The 21,621-nt window shown below is 53.4% G+C and overlaps 10 protein-coding genes and 1 non-coding gene across 11 annotated transcripts; 4 read left to right on the plus strand and 7 right to left on the minus strand.

Annotated features, from left to right (window-relative positions):
• Window positions 1–185: 185 nt before the first annotated feature.
• Window positions 186–1,169, plus strand: QBC33DRAFT_596589 (uncharacterized protein; the record flags this gene model as incomplete). Its single annotated transcript, XM_060431887.1, has 3 exons — window positions 186–556; window positions 655–1,075; window positions 1,164–1,169. The coding sequence occupies exons 1-3, from the start codon at window positions 342–344 to the stop codon at window positions 1,167–1,169; spliced, it is 642 nt and encodes a 213-aa protein (XP_060280063.1). The 5' UTR covers window positions 186–341.
• A 168-nt stretch (window positions 1,170–1,337) lies between these two features.
• QBC33DRAFT_498646 (uncharacterized protein) lies at window positions 1,338–2,486 on the minus strand (the record flags this gene model as incomplete). The annotated part of the gene is made up of 1 exon (XM_060425628.1): window positions 1,338–2,486. Exon 1 carries the CDS (start codon window positions 2,436–2,438, stop codon window positions 1,338–1,340), a length of 1,101 nt encoding a protein of 366 aa, XP_060280064.1. The 5' UTR covers window positions 2,439–2,486.
• Window positions 2,487–3,303: 817 nt separating this feature from the next.
• On the plus strand, window positions 3,304–4,537 carry QBC33DRAFT_548749 (uncharacterized protein). The gene is made up of 4 exons (XM_060428887.1): window positions 3,304–3,701; window positions 3,794–3,968; window positions 4,036–4,155; window positions 4,218–4,537. The coding sequence occupies exons 1-4, from the start codon at window positions 3,524–3,526 to the stop codon at window positions 4,312–4,314; spliced, it is 570 nt and encodes a 189-aa protein (XP_060280065.1). The 5' UTR covers window positions 3,304–3,523; the 3' UTR covers window positions 4,315–4,537.
• QBC33DRAFT_548750 (uncharacterized protein) lies at window positions 4,538–5,054 on the plus strand. Its single transcript, XM_060428888.1, has one exon. It carries the CDS (start codon window positions 4,574–4,576, stop codon window positions 4,949–4,951), a length of 378 nt encoding a protein of 125 aa, XP_060280066.1. The 5' UTR covers window positions 4,538–4,573; the 3' UTR covers window positions 4,952–5,054.
• On the minus strand, window positions 5,022–6,828 carry QBC33DRAFT_212635 (uncharacterized protein). Its single transcript, XM_060422681.1, has 3 exons — window positions 6,694–6,828; window positions 5,971–6,632; window positions 5,022–5,907 (listed from the first exon to the last, which is right to left on the minus strand). Exons 2-3 carry the CDS (start codon window positions 6,604–6,606, stop codon window positions 5,092–5,094), a joined length of 1,452 nt encoding a protein of 483 aa, XP_060280067.1. The 5' UTR covers window positions 6,607–6,632; window positions 6,694–6,828; the 3' UTR covers window positions 5,022–5,091.
• A 1,005-nt stretch (window positions 6,829–7,833) lies between these two features.
• On the minus strand, window positions 7,834–10,032 carry QBC33DRAFT_580791 (aspartic peptidase domain-containing protein; the record flags this gene model as incomplete). The annotated part of the gene is made up of 5 exons (XM_060431220.1): window positions 7,834–8,635; window positions 8,702–9,212; window positions 9,277–9,416; window positions 9,481–9,858; window positions 9,929–10,032. The coding sequence occupies 5 exons, from the start codon at window positions 10,030–10,032 to the stop codon at window positions 7,834–7,836; spliced, it is 1,935 nt and encodes a 644-aa protein (XP_060280068.1).
• Window positions 10,033–10,478: 446 nt separating this feature from the next.
• QBC33DRAFT_548754 (uncharacterized protein) lies at window positions 10,479–12,488 on the plus strand. Its single transcript, XM_060428889.1, has 4 exons — window positions 10,479–10,763; window positions 10,831–11,317; window positions 11,382–11,474; window positions 11,542–12,488. Exons 1-4 carry the CDS (start codon window positions 10,691–10,693, stop codon window positions 12,314–12,316), a joined length of 1,428 nt encoding a protein of 475 aa, XP_060280069.1. The 5' UTR covers window positions 10,479–10,690; the 3' UTR covers window positions 12,317–12,488.
• A 58-nt stretch (window positions 12,489–12,546) lies between these two features.
• Window positions 12,547–13,189, minus strand: QBC33DRAFT_548756 (uncharacterized protein). Its single transcript, XM_060428890.1, has one exon. It carries the CDS (start codon window positions 13,123–13,125, stop codon window positions 12,553–12,555), a length of 573 nt encoding a protein of 190 aa, XP_060280070.1. The 5' UTR covers window positions 13,126–13,189; the 3' UTR covers window positions 12,547–12,552.
• A 523-nt stretch (window positions 13,190–13,712) lies between these two features.
• On the minus strand, window positions 13,713–15,136 carry QBC33DRAFT_580794 (uncharacterized protein; the record flags this gene model as incomplete). The annotated part of the gene is made up of 6 exons (XM_060431221.1): window positions 13,713–13,747; window positions 13,806–14,067; window positions 14,131–14,269; window positions 14,327–14,520; window positions 14,574–14,670; window positions 14,814–15,136. The coding sequence occupies 6 exons, from the start codon at window positions 15,134–15,136 to the stop codon at window positions 13,713–13,715; spliced, it is 1,050 nt and encodes a 349-aa protein (XP_060280071.1).
• A 1,035-nt stretch (window positions 15,137–16,171) lies between these two features.
• Window positions 16,172–20,680, minus strand: QBC33DRAFT_573041 (dicer-like protein 2). Its single transcript, XM_060430684.1, has 6 exons — window positions 20,422–20,680; window positions 20,319–20,347; window positions 20,182–20,230; window positions 19,871–20,123; window positions 17,572–19,800; window positions 16,172–17,490 (listed from the first exon to the last, which is right to left on the minus strand). The coding sequence occupies exons 1-6, from the start codon at window positions 20,551–20,553 to the stop codon at window positions 16,217–16,219; spliced, it is 3,966 nt and encodes a 1,321-aa protein (XP_060280072.1). The 5' UTR covers window positions 20,554–20,680; the 3' UTR covers window positions 16,172–16,216.
• A 544-nt stretch (window positions 20,681–21,224) lies between these two features.
• On the minus strand, window positions 21,225–21,295 carry QBC33DRAFT_t73. Its single transcript has one exon. It is a non-coding gene; the product is annotated as a tRNA-Gly (tRNA).
• Between the last annotated feature and the right edge of the window lie 326 nt (window positions 21,296–21,621).

Raw genomic sequence — 21,621 nt, forward strand, 5'->3', positions numbered from 1 at the left:
TGAGACTCCCAGTGGACCCAGCTGCAGACTCGTGTTTTTTTGTTTTTTTTTTTGTTGCTGCCCAAGGGGCGCTGCTAAGGCACACTCGAGCCAGCCACAACCCCAAGACGTGCCTCGTGGTTGGCTGCTTCATCGCCCATCTTTTCCACACAGCCTGCCACGATTTGGATGTCAATACTTCGTGGCTCCAAGAGAACTAGCTACCTGATAAACAACTCAGCCTGATGCACATTTTTGCCTTTTCAAGCTGAGACTCGACCTGTCAACCTGATTACATCTAGGCGCCAGACATACTGACATGTTGCTTCTTTCCGCAGAACGAGATCCTCGCTGCCTCCAATATGCCTATCCCCGACGCATTCTTCGCGGCACCGACAACCGATACCGACGACAGAGACCGACTCTGGGACGAGCTCAGCCGCGTGCGCGAGATCTTGGCCGACGCAAAGGAATGCCTTGAATGGTGTCGCGCCGAAGCCGCATGGAACACGCTCGTCCACCTCCCCATATTGAAGCTGGCGCTCCGAGGACGGAAAGACGTGAGCCATGAGATGATGTAAGTCGTGTCCGTCCCCATCCCTCCTCTTCCTGCGCCGGGACTGCCCATCTTGTGCGTGCTACGGAGAAGCTGACTTTCCTTCTCCCCCATCACAGCACAACGGCATCCATCCTCGAGCCCTACCTCCCCACCGATCCGTCAACCAACCTCCCCGTCTCATCCAAAATGGTCGACTTCGCCCTCCTCCTCGAGCCGGCAAGGGACTCGTCGCCCCTCCGCTCCGCCCTCGAATCTCTCGTCCGCTCCCTGCCGCTCGACCACAAGTCCATCAACGCCACGGCGTACGGGAAGCTACAAGTCTGTCCCGCGCCTGTCGCGATCGAGACCAAGCTCGGCTCCGTCGATGAGGACGAGGCCAAGGCGCAGGTGGGGATATGGGTTGCTGCGTGGTTCGCCCGCATGAGTCTGCTCTGCGGCGAGGGCGAGGGCGGTGCTGGTGTCATCTCGGTGCCTGTGCTGTTGATCTCGGGGACGACGTGGTCCATGTATCATGCCTCTGACTCCGGGGACGCTGTGGTAAGTCATTTCTTTTGGCTTGGCTGGCTTGGCTGGCTTGGCTGGCTGCTTTTGTTGGCAACTGTGCAACCTTTTCGCCCACGCCTAGGTTTGAGTTGACGAACGCCAAGGTCAGCTGTCACTTGGAAATAAAAGCAAATGTTAAGCCAACTGGACAAACAAGACCCTTGGCAAATACAGTGCACGCATCATGGTTTGGGTATTCTTCAAGTGTAACCCAGTCCTCCGCAAAGCCCTCTCGCAAGCTCGGGTGTGAGCCATGTCACCTTCCATTCCGTGCCCAATCCTCATTGAATATATACTCGACAATCCTCTCTACTCCCTGGATATCGCCCTCTACCGTGCCGGCTTTGTCTTCGTCCACCCAACCTAGAGTATAGCCGCCGCCAAAGTCAACAATCCACGCGTTTTCGTTTCTGTCGATCATGACATTGCCCGCCTTGGCATCTCCCCAGATGATACCCGCCTCATGCAGCTCCCCGACCGTTTCTCGGACCTGCCTTGCCCACCGCTCCTTCACGTGAAGCGGGGTGTCATCATTCAAGCTATACGCCAGCAAACCATGTCCGCTGTGATCGACATACGTCAGCAACAAGCCCATGACAGAGCCATTCCCCCCCTTCACGATGCCTTCGAGACGGATGACGCGCGTGTCTTGGGCCAACTTCGATTTGTGCATCTCCAAATACTTCTCGAGCTCCTTTTCCATAAGACGCCCTTCGCCACACCCAAACTCCTTGAAGAAGCATGCAGTCTTCCGGTTAGACCCGTCCAAGTTGACCAGAACACGAGTAGGCATCCGATAGAGGGCATGGTCGGCGTCCTCAAAGAACACCTCGATAGCGGATGGGTCAAATGACTTCGCCCACGTGTCGAGATCGTCGAGTAGATCTTCGTCTACCCAGGCACCCGGTGGCATCAAGCCGCCCGAATCGTCTGTATGTAAAGGGACCAGTGTGTCGTTGACCGCCTCTAGCTTGCACCCGAAGGTCTCAGGAAAGAGATATTCAGACAGCAGAGGTTTGGCCTCTCCTGCACGAATCTTGGCGGGGTCGAACGACGGCAGGGCCTCTGGGGCAAGCCGAGAGAAGATGGGCTGAAAGACTTCGATGAGCCACTCGTAAAACACACTTTCAACCTCTTCAGGGTCCTCCTCGCACTCGTCTCGAACGGCTTCGAGGAATTTGCGATATCGAGCCTCTGTAGTGGGCGAATCGCGGAAGTAGGATGGTGACATATGGATGTGAAAAGCTCTGCCGTTGCAGCGGATTGAAGTGATGCATTCGTCATCCGAATCGTGTGTCAACCTGGACATGAACCTGGCCAGCATGCGGCCGGGATCCTCTGAGGCTGTCGGGTCCATTTCTGCTGCTTGACCGGGATCGGAGTTGGGAATGCTGGAGCGGCTATTGCGCACCAGGTAGAGAGAGGTTGGAGATGATGAGCTGACAACAAGTGGTAAGTGTATCCACATGGTTCTGCCAAAGGCGGTCTAGGCGCGTAATCACAGGATCAACCTGTTATGAGCTCTCGCGTGACAGCCTGACGGCTAATTAACCAGTTGGCTACATCGACGACAAGGATGGGAACATGTTCGTGTGGTAGGAGCTATTGCAAATTCTAGGCGAGCGCTCAACCATTAACATGGTCTGCAAATGGATGGACGAGGCCACCGATCGTGGTCTGGTCCCGTAGGTCTCGGTGCATCGGTTGACGAGTGACGGATCCCTCGTCAGTTGGCGGTTGCAAACGCCTCGACAACTCTAGACACTTTGTCACGCTTCGGATCAAATCTTGAGATAGGCCTAGGAAATCACCATCGACCTATCACCGTGGACAAGGAATGCTGTATCTCCGAGCAAAACATGCATCAGATAATCTAATACCACTGTAATCTCATTTCTTCCTCCAGTTGCTGAGGCAAAATTATGATAATATCAACAGGGGTCAGATAAGAGGCTTCTCTCTTAATAGAAGGGTTCCAGAACAAATGGGTAAGCTCGGGTCGATTTCTACTGCTGATCTTCAGCAAGAGAGGCAGGCAGAATCAAAATTATGCAAATATGAAGCACAGCCCCAACTCAGTGGCACCATTCCACCCCGCTTGTCGATCAGAGCGGGCAGATCAGCAGAGAAGATCGTCTACATGTAGATCGCGGATTAAAAATAGCCAGTCGACAAACCTGGATCTTGACCTTTCAGTAGTTATTCGAGAGCTGCGATGAAACGTCTCGCTATCCTTGATGGCATTCTAATTATACCACTGATCAACCAGCAGCACGGACAGCGGTCTCATCGACATTGTCCTGTCCAACTCTTTCCAATCATGACTCCGAAGTGAGACACCGGGTTTAAAAGGCGATATCCTCTTCTGATTCAACTCTTACCCTCTCAACCTCCTTACAATTCGACATTTATTAGTCACATAAATCACCACACTCATCTAGCATGCATCTCACTACCTTGCCCACAATATCTCTCGCTGTCGCGAACTTGGCCGCCGCCAATCCTCTTCACCAAGTCTCTCGCTCAACCGAAAACAGTTCTGGAGCATCCACGTACGCCGCCGATGATAATTTAGGGCAGAAGATCCTCGCCAAGGCGCAAGAGGCGGAAGGGACGCCATGTAAGTTGCCTCGTTTGGATTAGAGACCTACCCCCTTGATTACAGTCGGACAGGAAGTCGGTGACTGACGAGATTTCCTCGCCCGCTTTTAGATGTCTGGGGCGGCGGATCCTGCTCCGGCCCAACTGGCAGTCCTACGGCAGGTTATGACTGCTCTGGTCTCGTGAGCTGGGCTGTGTGCCAGGTGACGGGGCGGAATCTGTTCGATGAAGGGTTGCGCGTCACTTACTCTATGTACTGCGCCTCCGAAACCGCGTTGAAGTATAAGTAAGTCTCCGTGCGTTGTCCTTCCATAGGCTATATCTGCTGACTGTTGATCCCGCCACACACACAGGAAGGTGCCGTACGCTGAGCGCCGCGCTGGCGATGCCGTCTTCTTTGGCGGCGAATGCGACTGCAGCAATGACCCATCAGGGGTGCACCACGTCGGCCTTATGCTTGGTGATGGTACCAGGTACGTCGTCTGCCTGCCAAGATTGGGAAAGACTGAACCATTGGCTAACGATTCTCAAACAGCATGTGGAATGCGTTGAAGACGGGAACCAACGTCCGCGCGGATGATTTTAGCACCTGGGATGAAGACCCTTGCCCATATGTTGTTCGGTTTTCGTGAAACTGGGTTGTCTCCAGTCTGGGGGTAATACTGTGCAAGCAAAAAGCCCTGACTAACCCCCTATGCAGCTTCTTCGACTTCGCTAGTACAGATACAAATTAGCGCTTGCTTCTCCTGAATTGGCAAAATGAATAAGCAAAAATCACCTATGTTACGTAATTCCAGCGTCATCACCAAGCTCACAGCACCCAAAATCGGGGCGGATTTTCTCCCCACGACCTACATTTCGGAACTCAAAGCGCCAAACAAACTCGTCGCAATGAAACGTATCATCGGGTCAACTCCGTCCTGTCTCATTGGTGTCTCTCGCAATCCTCGCACTGCTCGCACCGCAGCAGGCGGATCCCTTGCCTTCGCGCCCTCGGCCAATAAACCCTATTCCTCCGCCCAAAACATCCCGGAAGTGTCCCAGACAAGCACGAAAGGGTCCGAGACGAGCAAGGCGGATCCTCCGAAGGAAGAAAAACGGGAACCGTCACAACCGAAGAAAAAGACTTTGGCGGAGTTGGATGAGGAAGTGCGCTTGAAGCTGGAGGGAATGTCTGGTGAGGGCGGTGCTGCGGGCGTGGAATATGAGAATGGCCGGGCTGAAGGATTGAAGCGGGGGGTGAAGCAGAACATGTTCAGGGTTATCTAAGATCTTTCTCATAAGCAGGCATCGGCTCGTCCTTGACACCACAACCATGTCCCAGTAGTCTTCCTTCGTAGGCCCTAATTTCTAAGTAACCTATTTCTTCCAACCAAACCAAGCTTTGTCAACCCACTCGCGAAAAGAACTCAAGTGCTTTCTGGGACAAGTGCATCAGAGGCCCGGGCTATAAACGTGAATTCCTCGGCATCAAGGTCATGCCCACTGAAGATTCGCACATGGTTTCTACGCGCACCCAGACGTCCGTGGCTCTCGGATCTCGTAGGAGAGACGTCGAACGCAAACTTGGCACCTTCGAATTCACTGGCATCGAACGAGCGCGGGCGCTGGCTCCTTAATTTTCTGACCTGCAGCGTATCTCCATGGGTCGACATTCCGGTGTTGCCACGCGCCTCGGACGATAGCTGGAAGGAGGAAGAAGGATTGGAGTCTCTCGAGATATTCGTGCCAGTGCTGTTACCTCTCGGTCGAGATGGCCGAGGTGTGTCGAGACGGCTGGGGGGGAATGTCGTTGTCTCTTTCCGCGTCGATGATGGGGATGCCGGTGTCGGCAGGCTGTCGGGCTCCGGTGGACCTTCCGTTGACTCGACTATTATCATGATGTCGGGATCGTTTGTCTTATTGGAAGCATCTCCCGTTTGCGGCTGATGTCCTTCGTGCGCCGCCGTTTCGGCAACAGAAGGCTGGTTGCTAAAGCGGAGGCTATTGGTCCGTGAAATCTTGAGATTGCCCACCTTCGTGATAAGGAATTTGATTTCTTCGTCCTCGTCCTCGTCCTCGTCCGACAAAGCCAATGGAAATCGATCCTTCCATCGTGAGACGTAGTCTGAGATTCCGTTGCGAAACTCAGATGTCGCCCAAGTTGAAATATTGCCGAAGATGGCCTTCAGCTCGACAAGGTCGCGGAGTCGCGTCATATCTCCCTTCCAGATACAGTCTATCTTCTGCACGTAATGGTTTTGTTAGCACAAGGTCAGATTTCTCCAACGGAGCAGCATGGTACGAACGCAGGGGCTCCCGTATTTCTTCCGATGCGCTATCCATATGCGTACATGTTGCGCGCAGAAAGTCATTGTCACCATAGGCGGCACTGGGGTAAGGATGCGTAGATGTTCCTGGTCTTCCACAAACGCAATCTCTGCGAGACGGTGGAAGACATTCAGAGCCGCAGCGCACACGGTACCTGCACGGAGGCGAGAGAGGTGACAAATGTCGGCCGTAGAGCATCGGCAGGGTTCATGTGTGTACTCGTCGAAGTCGGCAACGAAGAAGGGGAGGCTGATAGTTTCAGTCTTGTTTCGCTGTTCGGCCGCCGCCAACTCAAATCCAGGCTCGATGCCGTCACATTCAAAGCCAAGTATAGCCAAATGCTCTGCCGTGGCTTCTGAAAATGTTTCGAAAAGGTTTGACAGAAGGAGATGTTTCCATGAACCCGATTGTGAGGGTGGGATGCCCTGAAAGGCCGGGAGTGCCTCGACTGGCAGCCAGAGAGTGGAGGAAGTCCTGCAAACGACAGGCATTTTGTTCCCGCTACAGGATCTGCCGTCGAGTTCAAAAAGAGCAGATGCTGAATGCTCCAGACTGACAGTCGTGTCAAAGATGCTGTTGTCTGCTGTCAAGGGGATTGGAAACTCACAACGCATGACACTTGTCCCGAGAGGCAGGCAGGCTTGTCCAAGTCAGTCGAGGGCAACAATGTGAAAAAGAGAAAGGGTCATTGGAGAGCATACCTTGCTAAACCCTGTCTTGCCCCAGTTATCTGGTCTAATTCTGCGATGAAATTTTCTGAATAATAGCGACACCAAGGATCATGTCTGGCGCTGGCATCAGATGAACTCAGTGCCTTGGCCCAATATCTCGACTCTTCACAGAGCTCAAAGGCCGATCTAATTTGACTCCGCTCCGACTCGGTATCTGTCCAGCCGTCATCTGTCGCAAAGGGTTTTGCTTTCCCAGTTTCGGCATCGAACCAGATATCGTCTGCGATTGTGCCACGGAAGTTCAAGAGGAAGTCCCTGATTACGGTGATGTGTGCGGGGTTCGTCCCATCCCAAGAGAGTTCCTTCTGGAAGGTGATGATATCTCGCTGGCGGTTGGGATTCATGGTGTCGACACGGGTTCGCTGGAAAGAAGCGGGGCTTGTGAGGGTGCGAGTGAAGGACGCAAACGTGACCGATTGGCAAAGGCAATTTTACGTTCAAGCCTGATCGAACGCAACGACGGTGGCAGCCAGCTTATTTAAGGTTCCCGACGGGCATCGCACCTCGGTTAAATCTGTGATTGGGGTGCGCTGCCCCTATGCAGGTGGGATTGAAACAACCAACACAATGTATTTATTGGCTGGAAGAACATCGTGGCCACTGTGGTAACGTGCAGCTAGGTTGCAGCCAGGGTTAGAGGGATGATGATCCCTGCTGCGCTACCCTAGTGTGTGCGACATTTCTAAGTTCCCATTCGACTCGGTTAGTTTGAGACGTCAACGCTAGTGTCCGCGCAAAAGCCGGATCAGTTCCGCGGGCGACAGCAGTACCTTTCTCTCGGGCCGCCCCGAATCTCGCAAACCTCCCCGGCGCGCCAAACCATCACCCCCTATTTTAGCCCTCTGGGCCCCGGGGCGCCTGCAACTTGATTTCTTGTCGTCATCTTCCCATTTAATCCTGCTACCCCTACCATTCCGCCAAATCTTTTCATCGATCCCTCGCCGATCTCATGCCTCTCGAATGAGAGGTCACACCAACTCTATATTATGCTCTCGTCTCCAGCAGAGTTTTGCTGCTACTGGCATTCTTGAATAAATTTAGTCCGCAGTTGCTTCCCTTACACTGTCGTAATATATCATTAACATAACAATAATGTCGCTAAGCCACAGCTTAAAACAGTCGCGCTCCATGATGGGTGGGTGTAGTAGGGGACACAAGATCGGAATCCGCCCTCTCATCCTGTTCCCGGAAGGTGCCAAGCGTAGAGACAAATGGTGAAGGTGGGGAATCGCTCCGCCCTTCTCTTTCATCACAGGAGGGCAAAGAACCCACTGTGGAAGGTGCCCGGTCCGGCTCTGCCTCTCTACCCCTGCCACCCACAACTTCGCTGCCTGGTAGTTCGTAGACGAGCGGATTCTTGGCGACCGGCTGTATCTCCGTCCCTTCGAGCTCCGTGTTCGGTCTGATGAGCGTATCACGGCCGTCCAACTCGGGTGTAGACGAACCGGCGACATTCTCGTCGATTGTGTCCGGCCTCGCTGGAGAGTCTGCTGCCGATCTTGAGCACTCCGCTGTCGACCTGGGCGCGGAGATGTCCGCTGCGGACATGGGCGTGGAGTTGAATGCCATCGAATGAGGCGAGGAATTGAAGACCGGGCCGTCGAGGATGAATTCATCTGGCTCTGGTTTGGGTGCTGCGACTGCGAAACCTGCCTTCATCCACTTCCTTCGTTTGCGGAGAATCACGTATGCGATGGCTACGGCAAGGAGGATGCCGACTATCACGCAAGCAACCACGATGCCGGCTATGGCTCCGCCACTCAGGTGTGAGTGTCCTGAGGAAGACGAACCTCGACCTGTGGCTGAATCGGAGTCCGTGGATGTGATGGTGACGATGTTCTCCTTGGCGCCCTGATTCCATACACACGCCGACACGTTGAACACTTTGCGCTCGTAGTCGGCAGAGAGATAGCTGTAAGGAGTCAAGTTAGTACCAGTCCGTAGGAATGGATCTATCCTTGCTTCAGAGGTTACACACGCTTCTTGAAAAAATGTCCGCCCAAGTGTGTATTGCGTTGAGTTGCTGGCGCGTTTTAGGGGGAAATAGGAACTGCTATTATCGACCAAAGGATACTCTGCCGTGAGGTCGAACGCCGCGTAAGGGAGAACTATTGTCACTGTATCTCCTCCCGACTTCACGTCAGATAGCCTGAAGGACACCTCCGCATTCGAGTCGAGTAGCGTGTTGTGATGGGTCTCGTTCACCAAATATAAGCCAGTCTTGCTGTCGAGTGTCAGCCCGAAAGCCTTCTCAAAGGCGTCACACACATCCCCCGGAAGCCAGATATTTGGGTCGGTCGAGTCAATGAAGATGTCGATGGAGTTGGAAAGTAGAGTAGCGGAACTCGATCCGCTATAGCGTATAGACTGAAGAGCAACGACTAGGTCTCGGGTGACGTCGTCTGCCATGGTGAAAGACACCGCGTTCTCCGTAAATCGCGAGGTGTCATACCCGGAGAAGATCAATTGGCCGTACACTTGCTTCAGACCTATTTTAATCAAACACAAAATTAGCAGTGACTGATGATTGCGAACTTCTATTAGTGCACTTACGATATTTAGCACCGGCTGTGTAACTCCAGCTCAAGCTCGGGATTTTATTCTCCTCTTTGAGTGTTGTGAGAAATGAGGGCGATGAGTAATTGCCCAACGAGCTGAAGTTCACTGGTTGACTATTGAGTCCAAATATCCCACTTTGAACATCCCCGAATCAGAACCAATCCACAGAGAGTCAAGAGTGAGGCGAGATTGACATACAGATAGAAAGGCTCTGGTGTCCCGATGCCAGCGATAGTCTGGTTGTCAAGACTAGGTCCTGTAAGACCTATTGCCATATGATCTAAACCGAACTGCGCTCTCTGGTCATATCCAAGATTCGCTTCGAGACCGACTCCATTTTGGTTAATCCCGTAAGTGCCCACATCATGCCAGCTCGAAGACTCATTAAGGTTGAATAAGTTACCCCTTGAGACTGCGCAATCGGGGGGCACTGTAGCAAATACAGACGTCGAGCAGCCGTACTCTGATAAGACAACCAATGACTCTGGGGAGGCGGTTGAGACGAGCACTCTGATGTCTTGTTCAGATGTGCCAACTCGAATGTCGAAGGTGCTCCATGGTCCATCGTTGCCTTCACTAATTATCGGTACGCTACGTCAGCACAGCACATGACAAACAGCCAATCAAGGAAACCAGGTAGAGTTACAAGTATTCACTTGCAGGAATCACGACAGCCTTGGGCGTAGTGTCATCCGACAAAGAGTTGGCGATGAGAACCGCAAATGCCCATATTATCGCGACGCGGTGCATCTTGGATAAGAACGTGTACAGAAGGTACAACAGACATTAGTGAACGATTTGCGCGGGGAAGCAAAAGGCGTGCGATCGGTGCAGTGTCCGTTCTGACATCTTCGCTGGCACGGCTGCGATATCCTGTTCGCGAGCCCAGCTGCAAAAGGGCAAATCATGACGTAGAACTAGACCTATCAATGCTGCTGTTTACCTCCCGGAGCTTAAGCTCCATTCACCACCTTGTTTCTGCAGTGCAACTTTGCAATGAGAGACGTCACCCGGCAGCTTTACCCCCTGTCCCGTCACCCCGGGTATCCAATTAATCGAGTGGGGCGCGGGGGAAGCGTCCATTTGGGGAACCCCTGTCCTGCGCCATGCATGTCTTATCCCTTCCTGGCTGCGCGACCCGGTTTCCATGCGAAATATGACAGCATTCAGACAAGGGTACGAAGAATTGGGAATCGGACAGTGATTGCCATGTCCTTGCCACAATATCCACGTAGAAAAGGAAGCGGTCTGCGTTCTTTGCTGTGCTTTCGCTTGTTGCGCCTCATCAGCTCTCAAACACTCGTTGCCTTTCGCTCGTTCACCTCCAAGTTGTTTGCGCATCATCAGCTCCAACATTCGTTGCTGTTCGCATCGTTCATCTCCAAGTTGTTCGTCAAGAGCCGCAGTCATGTTGTTGCCTTCGAGCACATGGACACCGTTCGGATTGCTAATCCTGGGTGTCAAGGGGTCGTTCGGCGAGGGTATGTGGTTCAACCTGAGTTGAGCATTCTGCATTCTCGTGGCGAAGTAACTAACAACACTACAAAGCTCATCGCCCTCACTCATCCTACCCCAACGAACCAACCATCCACGATCCTAGGTGTACTAGCAACGTCACCGTTATCGACACGACGACCATCATCTCATCGACGATTGTACCGACAACTCACTATGTCGATGTCACAGTACCTCACTATGTAAATGTTACAGTTAGTAGCACCAAAACCAGTACCGTCTCGACGTGCATCACCGAATCCACAACAACTACTCTCCACTACACCGTCTCAATCACAGAAACGGACTCAGCGACCATCACAAACACTCGAACGACCACAGAAACGGACTCGACAACCACCACAGAAACGGAATCGACAACCACCACAGAAACGGACTCGACAACCACCACAGAAACGGACTCGGCAACCGTCACAAATACTCAAACCACCACAGCAACTGTGCCGGCCACCATCACGACATATACCACTCAAACTGTCATCTCTACCACGGTTGACCCATGTCCGACAACATGCAGCATGTACGTTTCTGTTCGATCACGAGGATATTTCGATGATCATAGTGCTAACAAAATCTCTTCATAGCTCCGCCGGAACCGTCAACTTATTTTTCTGGCCAACAGACAGACCATACACCTACCCCTCCACATATGTCGACTCATCTTTGGCTTACACCTTGTAAGTTCTTCCCTGCCCTTTCTCTCCCGAGCATAAGGGGTATTAGCTAACGATGGCACAAAAACAGCACGTCGCCCTCGGTGTACATGCTCATCCCCACCGCCAGAGGAACCAACTCCCTCGGACCGGCAGGGCCCTCCACCACAAGTTGGATACTTGCTCTAGACCTAGACGAAGTCTCCACCATCTTCGACGGGTCGGTCACACGCCAGCTCACCCTCAGCGACCTGGGCACAGACTGCGCTCAAACGGCCGACCCTTCAGCAATCGCCACCATGGTCGACTCGCGGTGTGACCCCGTCCTCGCGGCTCCGAAACAGGTCAGTTCGTGGGCGTACCCGTGTAACGCCTGTGGACGGTTCGGCCTCTTCGACCCTCCGTATGCGATTCCCACCCTTACGGGAAGTCTCATCGAGACGACGACACAGGCGCCGCCGCCGGTTACGGTTACGACTACGGCTGCGCCTGACCCGACTTCTACTCCTCCTGTAGGAACTGTTTTGGTCATCTACTATGTCGACGGAACGGCCGTGGCTACCTCTACAAGCTTGACTACCGGCATAAGCGGTACGCTGACAAGTTCCGTTTTTGTATCGCTTACCGGCATTACGAGTTCGAGCTCCGAAGTTGTGTCTAGTCCAGGCTCAGCAACGACTGCGAGCTCCGAAATTGTGTCTACTCTAGACTCAGCAACGACTACGAGCCCCTTATTGCCCACGGCCACATCAACGGCCTCACCATCGACCTCGCCGACGTCGGTGGTGACCGGGTCGGCCACCAGAGTGACGGGTGGACTTGCATGGTTGATTTCAAGCGTATTTCTTGCAGCATTGCTATTGTAACAAAATTTATGACTGGGAGATAGGATGGATTAATGCAAATCACCAATCATTGATGATGACTCGTCTCTTCTTGGCATGACTGATCCTCTCGCTATGTCCATCTCCTGTATTCAAGGTATGTAGTGTACATCCAAGTTCAAGTCTACCTATTTAAGCATGCCCTCATTCAGTTATTGGCCATTTTATCATTGTAGAAGTGTATCTAATCAAAGAATTAGCCAAGTCTATCCCGCGTATCAGGGCCGTGGCTCCCAAATCGTAAGCCCAGAGTACACCAAACTCACCGTCTCGTCAGCACACCCAGATGGCGTCTCATACGCATATGCACCCGTATTGACAAACAGCTGCTGCTTGGCACACACCAGCCAGGCCGCCAGGTTCTGCCTCTTGACGCTGGGGTCGCTCCACGTCACCGTGTCGCCCGAGAACTCGAAGGTGCCGAAGGGGTTCTTGGTCGTGTTGAACCACGTGGCCAGCGTGCGCGGCGGGTTCGCCGGGTCGGCTGGCTGGTCGACCCACATGTACAGCGGCGGGTTCGCGATGCTGTTGACGAGCTGGCCGCCGACGATGTTGAACTGGCCCGCCGTGGTGTACGAGTCGAGGATGGCCGTGCCGGGGACGTTGGGGGGCTTGGTCTGCAGGTATTTGTGGAAGTTGGGCGACTCGACGGCCCGGATCCACAGCTGTCCCTCCGTCAGGGTCGTCGGTGTTGCGGTGCCGGCTCCCGGGGGGGGATCGGCGGGTGCGCAAAGGGCAGTGGGCGATACGGCTGCGACCAGCGCTGCGGCGAGGAAGGAAGGGCGTATCATGATTGTAATCGACCTGGTTAGAGAAAATGGTATTTTCGCCAAGAAATACCAAGGATCGAGTAGAAAGGGGGCGCAGCTGTGAGAGTGCCAACTCGCCTCTTTATAATCGTATAATTATTGTCGCTTCGATATTGCGACGCTCAACTAATATGTGTCTCCGCAGCAGGGAGAGGTTGGTCTGCAATAGACACAATATGGATAGGAAAGGATGCATATTAAGACACAGCAATTTATATATTGGCAGGGGAGGGTTACGGATATGTTCGTTCTAGATTTCCCTCCATTTACATCATCAGCATTAATTGCCGGGGTGCATTGACGGCGCGAATTCCCCATTCGGGCCAGCATTTAATAATTAATTATCAAATTGGTGGGAAGGAGGCATCTTGCCAGTTGATTAACGCCACCCCTAAGACACCTTTGCTTTCAAGGGTCGCCAAACTCGGGAAATCCCGACAGATGGCATCATTCCAGGATTAAATAAATGGCTAGGGTCCCGAGCTGCCCATACAAAAGAGTGTTGCCTCAAAATGTCGTTAGGTAAATCCCTCCATCCCCTTCCACAGAATAGAAATCCCACGCATACTCTATGGCATAGGGTTACCGGGGAGCTTGGTCAACCCTGTAAGGTATTGTTAGACTGTCATCAGGCATATACTTCACAGAGAGAGCCGACTTACATCCATCAACATCCTCAGACACGCTCTTCTTGATAGTACACTGCTTAGCAACACTGATGTCCTGGGACCTGAGGTTGCCACATGTAGCGCTGAAGCAGCCGTTGTCGTCCATGGCCTTCTGAAGGGCATCGCCCTTCCAACCGAAGACGTAATCGCCGTGTTGGCCATAGCCAGTATTGTCTCCAGTGCTGAGATAGAAGGGCTGGGAGCCGTCCTCCGGCCAGTCGGCCTTGTTGTTGAAGGCGGTAGTGTCCCAGACAATCTATTCTTATACGTTAGTAAAAATGAAGATGTTTTACCAAGCAGACGTGGCGCAGCTCCATACCTCGAGCATGAGCTGCGGGATCTTGATAGGGTGGCTCGCAGGGCAGTCTCCCGTGGACAGGAAGGCCGAAGGTCCGCTGGTAGGGTAGGCGACGTGATCCTTGTGATTGGGACTGTCAAGGTTCTTGCCATCCCAGCAGCTGAATTGCTATTAGCATTCCATTCAGAGGAGGCAAATCAGGGATAAGAAGACTTACGTCGGGTAGACGATATTAGACCGAATGCCGCCAAGGCAAGGCCCAGTAGGGAAGGTCTCAAAGTCAAGCTTGTTATCCGTGCAAGGAGCGGCGTTGTCGCCGCCGAAATCGGGGCCGGAGTAGCAACGGAAGCAACTCTGCGACTTGAATTTCTTCGAGCGATTCATGGGGTCGCCGACGAGCATGCGGAAGCCCTAAGCGACTGGAGTTAGTAACATCATTACCATTCTACGGGTTGTGAACTTGCCGGCTTGAAAGCGGTAACTTTGCCTTTTCCGGGAGAAATGTAATACACGGTAACACCACCGCTCGTCTGTGTAGTGAACCTGTCATTGAACAGGAATCTAAATGGAAATGACATTAGTGAATATTGGGTCACTGTTTAAGCACGGATGAAGAGTCCATTGTATAACTCTAGGATCACACTTCACGAACATCCCCGAAACTTCAAAGGCATGGGCAGAAGGATGATTCATGCCATACGTACCTGTTCGGGACTTGAGGAACACGCATGAAGGTACCGTTGCGAGCCTTGAAATACAAGTTGGCGGTCCAGTAGTTGGAGAAATCGTCGGCGGGGCCGCAGGTGGTGCAGGTTGCGATGTTGGAAATATCAGTCCCGGGCATCGAGGCGTTGAATGCGTTGCCTCCCACGACCTGGTGGACGTGGGGGGTTGGGAGGTCTCCAGGGTTGACCAGGGGGTCGAGACGCTCGATTGTGATCTGCGAGCATCCGAATCGCAGGTGGTTCAAGCCGGCGGAGAACTGGGCCTCGGCCGCCGCCGCAAAGACAAGAGCGGACCAAAGCATGGTGGGCGAGAGCTGTGTTCAGGGCAACTAACCAACTACTGGAGAATCGAAGGTTGGAGGTGGAGGAGGGAGAAATCAAAAGTAAGGGGACCAAGGTGGCTGCCCAAAGCCGTTCATATCATTACCAGGGACGAAGAATCCATGGTCGATAACGGTGGCTTCATAACTACCGGACCACACATCGGGACAATTAACATGTATTAGCAATTTGGCGCGACCATTCCTGGCCTATGAGGAGATTCGTGAAACCCGGAACCTATCAGGGTAATTGTTTGCCAAGCGGCACTTTTGCCGCGACTCCTTAACCGCCCAGTTGGATGCACGTAAATGTGTAGGAAAACCTGGGCGCTTTCCCACATAGATTTACTTTTGAGGCCACCAAGATTGTTCGTCCCGCGTGCCTCTCTTCTCGTTCAAGATCATTAGAGGCCCGAGGTGTTGACACAAATTACCCCCGATTCCAAACAAAGTTGGGCCACACGTTCCCATCTGACAGGTGAGATCCGGACAACACCAATGAGACACAGGGATGATCACACCTCTGGAGAATCGCGAAATTGCCGACAAGGCAACGCTCCACCGACAAGAGTAAAAGGAAGAGATGACTTGCTTCATCCAAGACACGTCCGCCTGCGCCAGTGCCGGATCCAACTCTTGTAGATTGCCGAGGTGGTGACCGAGAATGCGAGCATGCCCTGGTGGTCGACTTCGCCGAGTCGTATCGCGCGGCAACGAGCGTCCTACCGGTGCCGAGTCGAGGAGTGTACGCAAGACTTAGAAGAGGCAGGGTTAAAGCAGAGGGGCATAATTGCTATTGCTCTTAGTAACGCAATGCCGTCATTAAAACCAGTGCACCGCTTCCACCGTAAGAACGACGGACCGAGCATCCCCCTTCCTATTAGCCCTCATAATTCTTGGCATTGAGCACAGCCAAAGGCGTGACTCTCGCCATTTTGATTCGCTGTCATTCTGAACATGTTCTTTGCATGTCACTTAGTATCGAGTCGCATATTGTCCGAGATCGGGAAGTGGGACAGCAGGTCTAGGAACGTTTCCCAATGAATAATGTACATGTACCGATCAAACCTTAACAACAAGCTTCAACAATGACCGAGCCCTTTCAGCCGCCATCACCTGAAGCTCCTCGTCGCCTCCATCCCCATGGACTTCGGCGATTTTTCTGCCACCCACATGCACAGTGCATGTCATCTCTTGCCCGTTTCCAGCGACTCTCCGCTCCTCGACATGATAACTAACCGCCTCAGAACCTGCTAATATCTGAAGCTCTTCCTTGGGATGAATGGCATGAACTTGATCATTCATGATCCGCCTCAGACACGGCAGAATGCCCATTCTATCCAACACCTTCCTGCAATCTGCCATCGACCCCGAGTCCACCCAAACAGCCCCCACCAGGCTCTCTACCAGGTCCGCGTAAAAGTCATTCGCTCGTAGCCTCGCCAGCAACACCCACGGATAGGACGTTCCGGATTCCATCTCTCGCACGATATCCCCACGCAGCGCCGCAAACCTGCCTTCCACACCGCGCATCTCCGCCGCCATTTCCTTCGAAGAATACGTCATGAAGTGCCACAGGGCCCTATCCACGTCAAACACGTCCCTGGCGAAACCACCAGCAGCATCTGAGGCCGCCCCGCGGCGAAGCCTGACCCCCTTTTCTGCGGTGTGCCACTCCAGGGCCACGAAGCCGAGATAGCGCCCGTTGACCACGGCCGACCGGTAGATATTCATCTGGGAATGCGACAGCCGGCCTTCCCGCGCGTAGATCTCCTCGGCCACGATGCTTTCGACCACGGCATTCCCCAGGAATGCCAGGCGGCCATAGCAGCCGTACGGCGGCGCGAAGGACGAGCTCTGCGTCGAGCCGTGGGTCGTGGCCTCGACGAGCAGGGCCTTGTTCGCGAACGAATGGCCCGCAAGCGTCTGCAGGGGTTGCAGCGTGGTGGGCAGCGGCGCCGCGGAGCCGCCGGGGCTCGCGTCGAAGAGCTGGCGCCGGCCGACTTCCAGGCTGGGCAGGTCGATCTCGGTGAGCATGGCTTTGGCCACGGCCAGGGCCCCCGGGTAGCCGCCGTCCAGCTTCCCGGCTCCGACGAGGGCCTTGACCACGTCGGCTAGGGTTTTTCCGGCCATGGGCCGAGCGCCGCCGTCGTCGCTGCCGCTGGGGCCGTCGTCGTTGACGTCGTCTAGGTAGGTTGGACGCCAGTTCGCGGCTTTGAAGACGCGGGCGAGGACGAATTTGTCGATGTCTCGTGCGATTGACGCCTCGCAGAGCCTTGAATTGGATATCATTGTTGCTCTTCGCTGTGTCAGGTAGCCTTCTGGCCACTCTGGATCTATCCGATGTTTATTGAGCTCATAGGTTCTTCGGTTGTCTCATTTCAAGCCATTGTTTGGAAGGAGGGTTGCAGGCTTACACTTGGCAGTAACAAACACTGTGGTGAGGAGCTTCAGACAAGTGTCCCCGATGAACTCCAACTTCCGATACTGGGCCTCCTTTCTTGCAGGAGTGGTGATGGCAGACCGAATGAGACTGACCGATATGTCTCCGCCTCCTTCACGGCACAGGGCATCGTGCAACACTTGGGCCACGAGATGTGCCTCAACATTGTGCAAGATGAAAGGGATAAGTTTACCAAGGTTGGAGTACGCCGCAGCCGCACTGTTGTCTCCCAACTTCAAGTCGTTCGCTGTCGGCGTCACCTTCTCATGGTCTTCTCTGGCAGGGGCATTACCCCCTCGAACCGTAAAGAGAGCGAGTTGCTGCTTGTCTTGGTTCCTCCAACGATGTCCGTAGGCCAACGTTAACAGCATACCCGTGTGGTCGCTCTCCGAGGCCTCCTTGACAGATGTGGCCGATTTCCTGATCTCTACTCTCCGCAATTCCGCGCCGTCCTGGTAGAGAGGGATTGGCGCCATCTTGTGAATGTCAATGGGAATTGTCATGGTGCCAGTGCACTCTGTATTTCCGTGACTGTCTTTGACCACGACGGTGTATCCTCGAAGACTCTCTCCGCTTCTCCACGCTTGGGCAATACTCAACCAGGGGTCTAGTTGCTCACGAACGTCAATGATGGAGTAATCGCCGGCATCTCGCTCGTCGCCTGGCCCGTCAGCGTTGAGCGGTTTCAGGTGCTCGTTGACCAAGCCGGCCTCGTACAGTCTCATGTAGGCTTCAAACGCGGCGTCCTTGGTCGCGTTTTTCGGTGTGAGCCACGACTCCTTGCTCCAGGTAACGCGGAGATTGGGACCTATGAAAACCGGCAAGACAACTTTCGCCTTTATCCAGGGACAGGGCTGGCCATCCGGAGCTGAGCCCGAGGATTCTTGATTCTCGCAGATGTAGTACGGTTGCTTGTTGGCATAGCGACTGTTGGCGATGCGTCCACAGAAGTATTGCAAGCGTGACTTGGCATTGTCCATGTCCAGACGCGCCCCCGTCCCGGGAACGCGGAACTCGCGGCTGTTTGCCTCGTCTCTCGCGACCAGGGCGAGTCTTTGCAACTCTCTATCGTCTTCCGCGTATTGTTTTCTTAGCTTCTCTTCCACCTGTGGCCATGTAGTGGATTTCCCGGTAGACGCTTCGTCCACCAGAATGACGTAGTCTGAGACTGGCTGCCGCGCCCTGCCTCGCCGTTGGATATAGGACTTGACGGTGGGTGATTCGTCGAAGCTAATGACAAGGTTGCATGCGGGGACGTCGATGCCCTCTTCCAGAACGCTCGTTGCGACGAGAAGATTGAGGCGACCGTCACGGAACTGTTCCAAGACCTCCGACTTCTCGGCGCTATTGAGAGTGTCGCTCAAGTCTCGCTTGCCTCGCTCGTGTTCGGATGTGCCAACCATGGCGCCAACTCGAAAGACCTTGTTGATGGCTGGGTGTAGAGAGAGAAGGTGACAGACCACAATCGCCGACGATCTCTCCGTAACGAAGACAATTCCGCGGGTACTATCATTGTATGAGCTGAGTATATCAATGAGACGTTGCATTTTGGCCGAGATTAAACCTGGTTGCAGGACCTTGTTGTGCACGCCGGGGTCAGCTGCCACGAGCCTCAACGCCCGGGCAAGATAAACTCTGGACGAGTAGTCCCAGGTTGAAAAGGACGAATTGTTCGCGGCCAGTGAGCCGCTGAACATGGTGGCCACCTTGGCGACGTAGTGGTCTGCTGCAAAGACTCCAAGCTGCTCGCACATGGCTTGCGACCTCCGGCAGAATGTTTTCAGCTGGTCTCGAGCAAAGGTCTTGCCCTCCTCTAGGGCTCTTTTCAGCTTCGATCTGCTTTGTTCCGTATCCTCGGATTTCCAGCGGAGAACATCAGGGTCTTCTTGGATGTCGAGACTGCGGAAGGCTGCTTGCAGACTCAGGATGCTTGTGCTGCAGGAGACCGTCGGTTTGAGCTTATAGTACTCCGATTTTACCGTTGGACGGTTGGCGTGAAACAGAAGATTCTCTCGACAGTTCCTCGGGCCCACACACACTGCATCTAAGGTCGCCTCCAGCTCCGCCAAGTCAATGTCGCTAGTACCATTTGTTGGGCTTGCGGTCAACCCCATAATGTGAGGGACAGGCCTGTTCTCCCGCTTATGGAACCAGTAATGGTTCATAATCTTCCTTGCATGGCTTTTCCCGACGCAGTTATGTGCTAATTAGGGTGGTTCAGTCGTTGGGGCAGACGCAGATGGAAACGTTAGGTGAGACGCTTGCCAACTCACCTTCGTCAAAGACAATCAAGGCAATAGACTCCATTGTCACGAACGCATCGTCCAGCGCATTTTGCAGGACGGCGTATGTTGCAACAGCGACCCTGACATTGGTCAGGGCATCATCCCACAACTTCTTGCTTTTCCACTTGTCAACGTTGTCGAGAGAGGAGAAAGACCGAATCTGGACAGATCGAATTTGCGTCTGCAGTGCTGCGCATTGCTGTTGGCAAAGCGCTACTTTCGGCACCATAAACCAGACGCGCTACAAGGTGTCAGTCTCGCAACCCAACAGCAGTGAGTGCCACGGGTGGGAAGCATACCTTCTCTGGACCTGTGTCTTGAAGCTCAGCCATGATTCGTAGGGCAGCCCTAATTAGTTGTTTTTGACACACGATCAGTTTCTGCGGGTGCGAGAGCAAGGCCTACGCGGCTGGGGAAACTGAGCAAGTCGACTTACACTGCAGTCTTTCCAGTGCCAGTATCCATCTGTTGCACGAACGCATTATTTAGCTCAGCAAACAGACACAAATACATAATTTAGGCAGGAACCTTTGCCTTACCGTGACGATTACGTTTCTCTTGCGACTCGCCTCGTACATTTCCATCTGATACGCCCTTGCAACCAAGGCGGTACTATTACTTTTGTCGATTTCGGCATTGCCATTCGTGGTGCGGCGGCGGTGCTGCTCCATTGTCGTTGGCGTTGGATGGCCTCCCTACCTTGTGACGCGGATTCGTTCTGGGGATTGAGATAATGGATAGTGTAACTTTCTAGGAGAAATATTAGAGAGCAATCACTATCGGGCTACGAGCCGCTCAGATTGACTTTATATCTTGGGGAGGAGGAAAGGAGCAGACAGTCTTGCTCCTGTAATCAAGGCGCCAGGCAGCCATCTGCAATGTTCCTCAATTTTCTGCCCAATGCAGTCCAAGTGGTAGGCCTCTCGCATTACCGATGGCGGGCCTCCCGCATCGCGCATATTTCTCATGCAGGCTCTCGCGACAAATGCTCGCCCGTCCATTATGTGCAGGCTTGGACAAATCTCTGCAGACATAATGCTCCGGTTGTGGAACCACCTCAGGGGTGGCCTTCCAAATGTCCCTGGTGACGTCTATCATAGCTGACCGTCGCTTGGCCGCGCTGCAGGTACGACTCTGGGGACGATGTGAATAAGATAGCAAGATTGGGTCAATTTCTAGAGTGTCTTTTTCTTCGAGTTGAACCAGCAGTAAACCTTCGCGACTAAAACAAGGAGGATTAAAGGAGAAAGACCGTATTCAGAAAATTTGCAAAGCCAAAAAAAATATGGGCAGCTCTCAAATCGAGACACCTAGAAGGTGTGCAAAAAAAGGAAGTTTCACTTGCGCCAGCCGCGAATCGAACGCGGGGCCTGTCGATGGCAACGACAGATTTTACCACTAAACCACTGGCGCCGACGAATCACGGTTTGTTCGATGAAATTTTTGTGCTCTAATTACACCTTACTAATGGAACAGTTTTGCGAACTACCAGCGTAGTGCAATGGTGGAGTTTAGCCGGAAGGAAACAGTACTCAGTCCGGAGTAATTGTCCACTGCAAACGTTAAGGGAAGAAAAGACTGGACCACACAATTTGCTAGGAGGTTAATACTACGACCGAGGCATAGGACTAGCAATATCGAGGAATGAGGTCTTGATTGCTGTGAGCGAGGTTAGTTTAGGCGACAAGGACGGGATTCTCACTGCTGCTAATTAATAGGGGTGCGGTGTCGGACTTGGC

This window comes from Phialemonium atrogriseum (genome assembly GCF_030411735.1).
Source record: "Phialemonium atrogriseum strain 8032-3 unplaced genomic scaffold QBC33scaffold_28, whole genome shotgun sequence".
Lineage (NCBI taxonomy): Eukaryota > Fungi > Ascomycota > Sordariomycetes > Cephalothecales > Cephalothecaceae > Phialemonium > Phialemonium atrogriseum.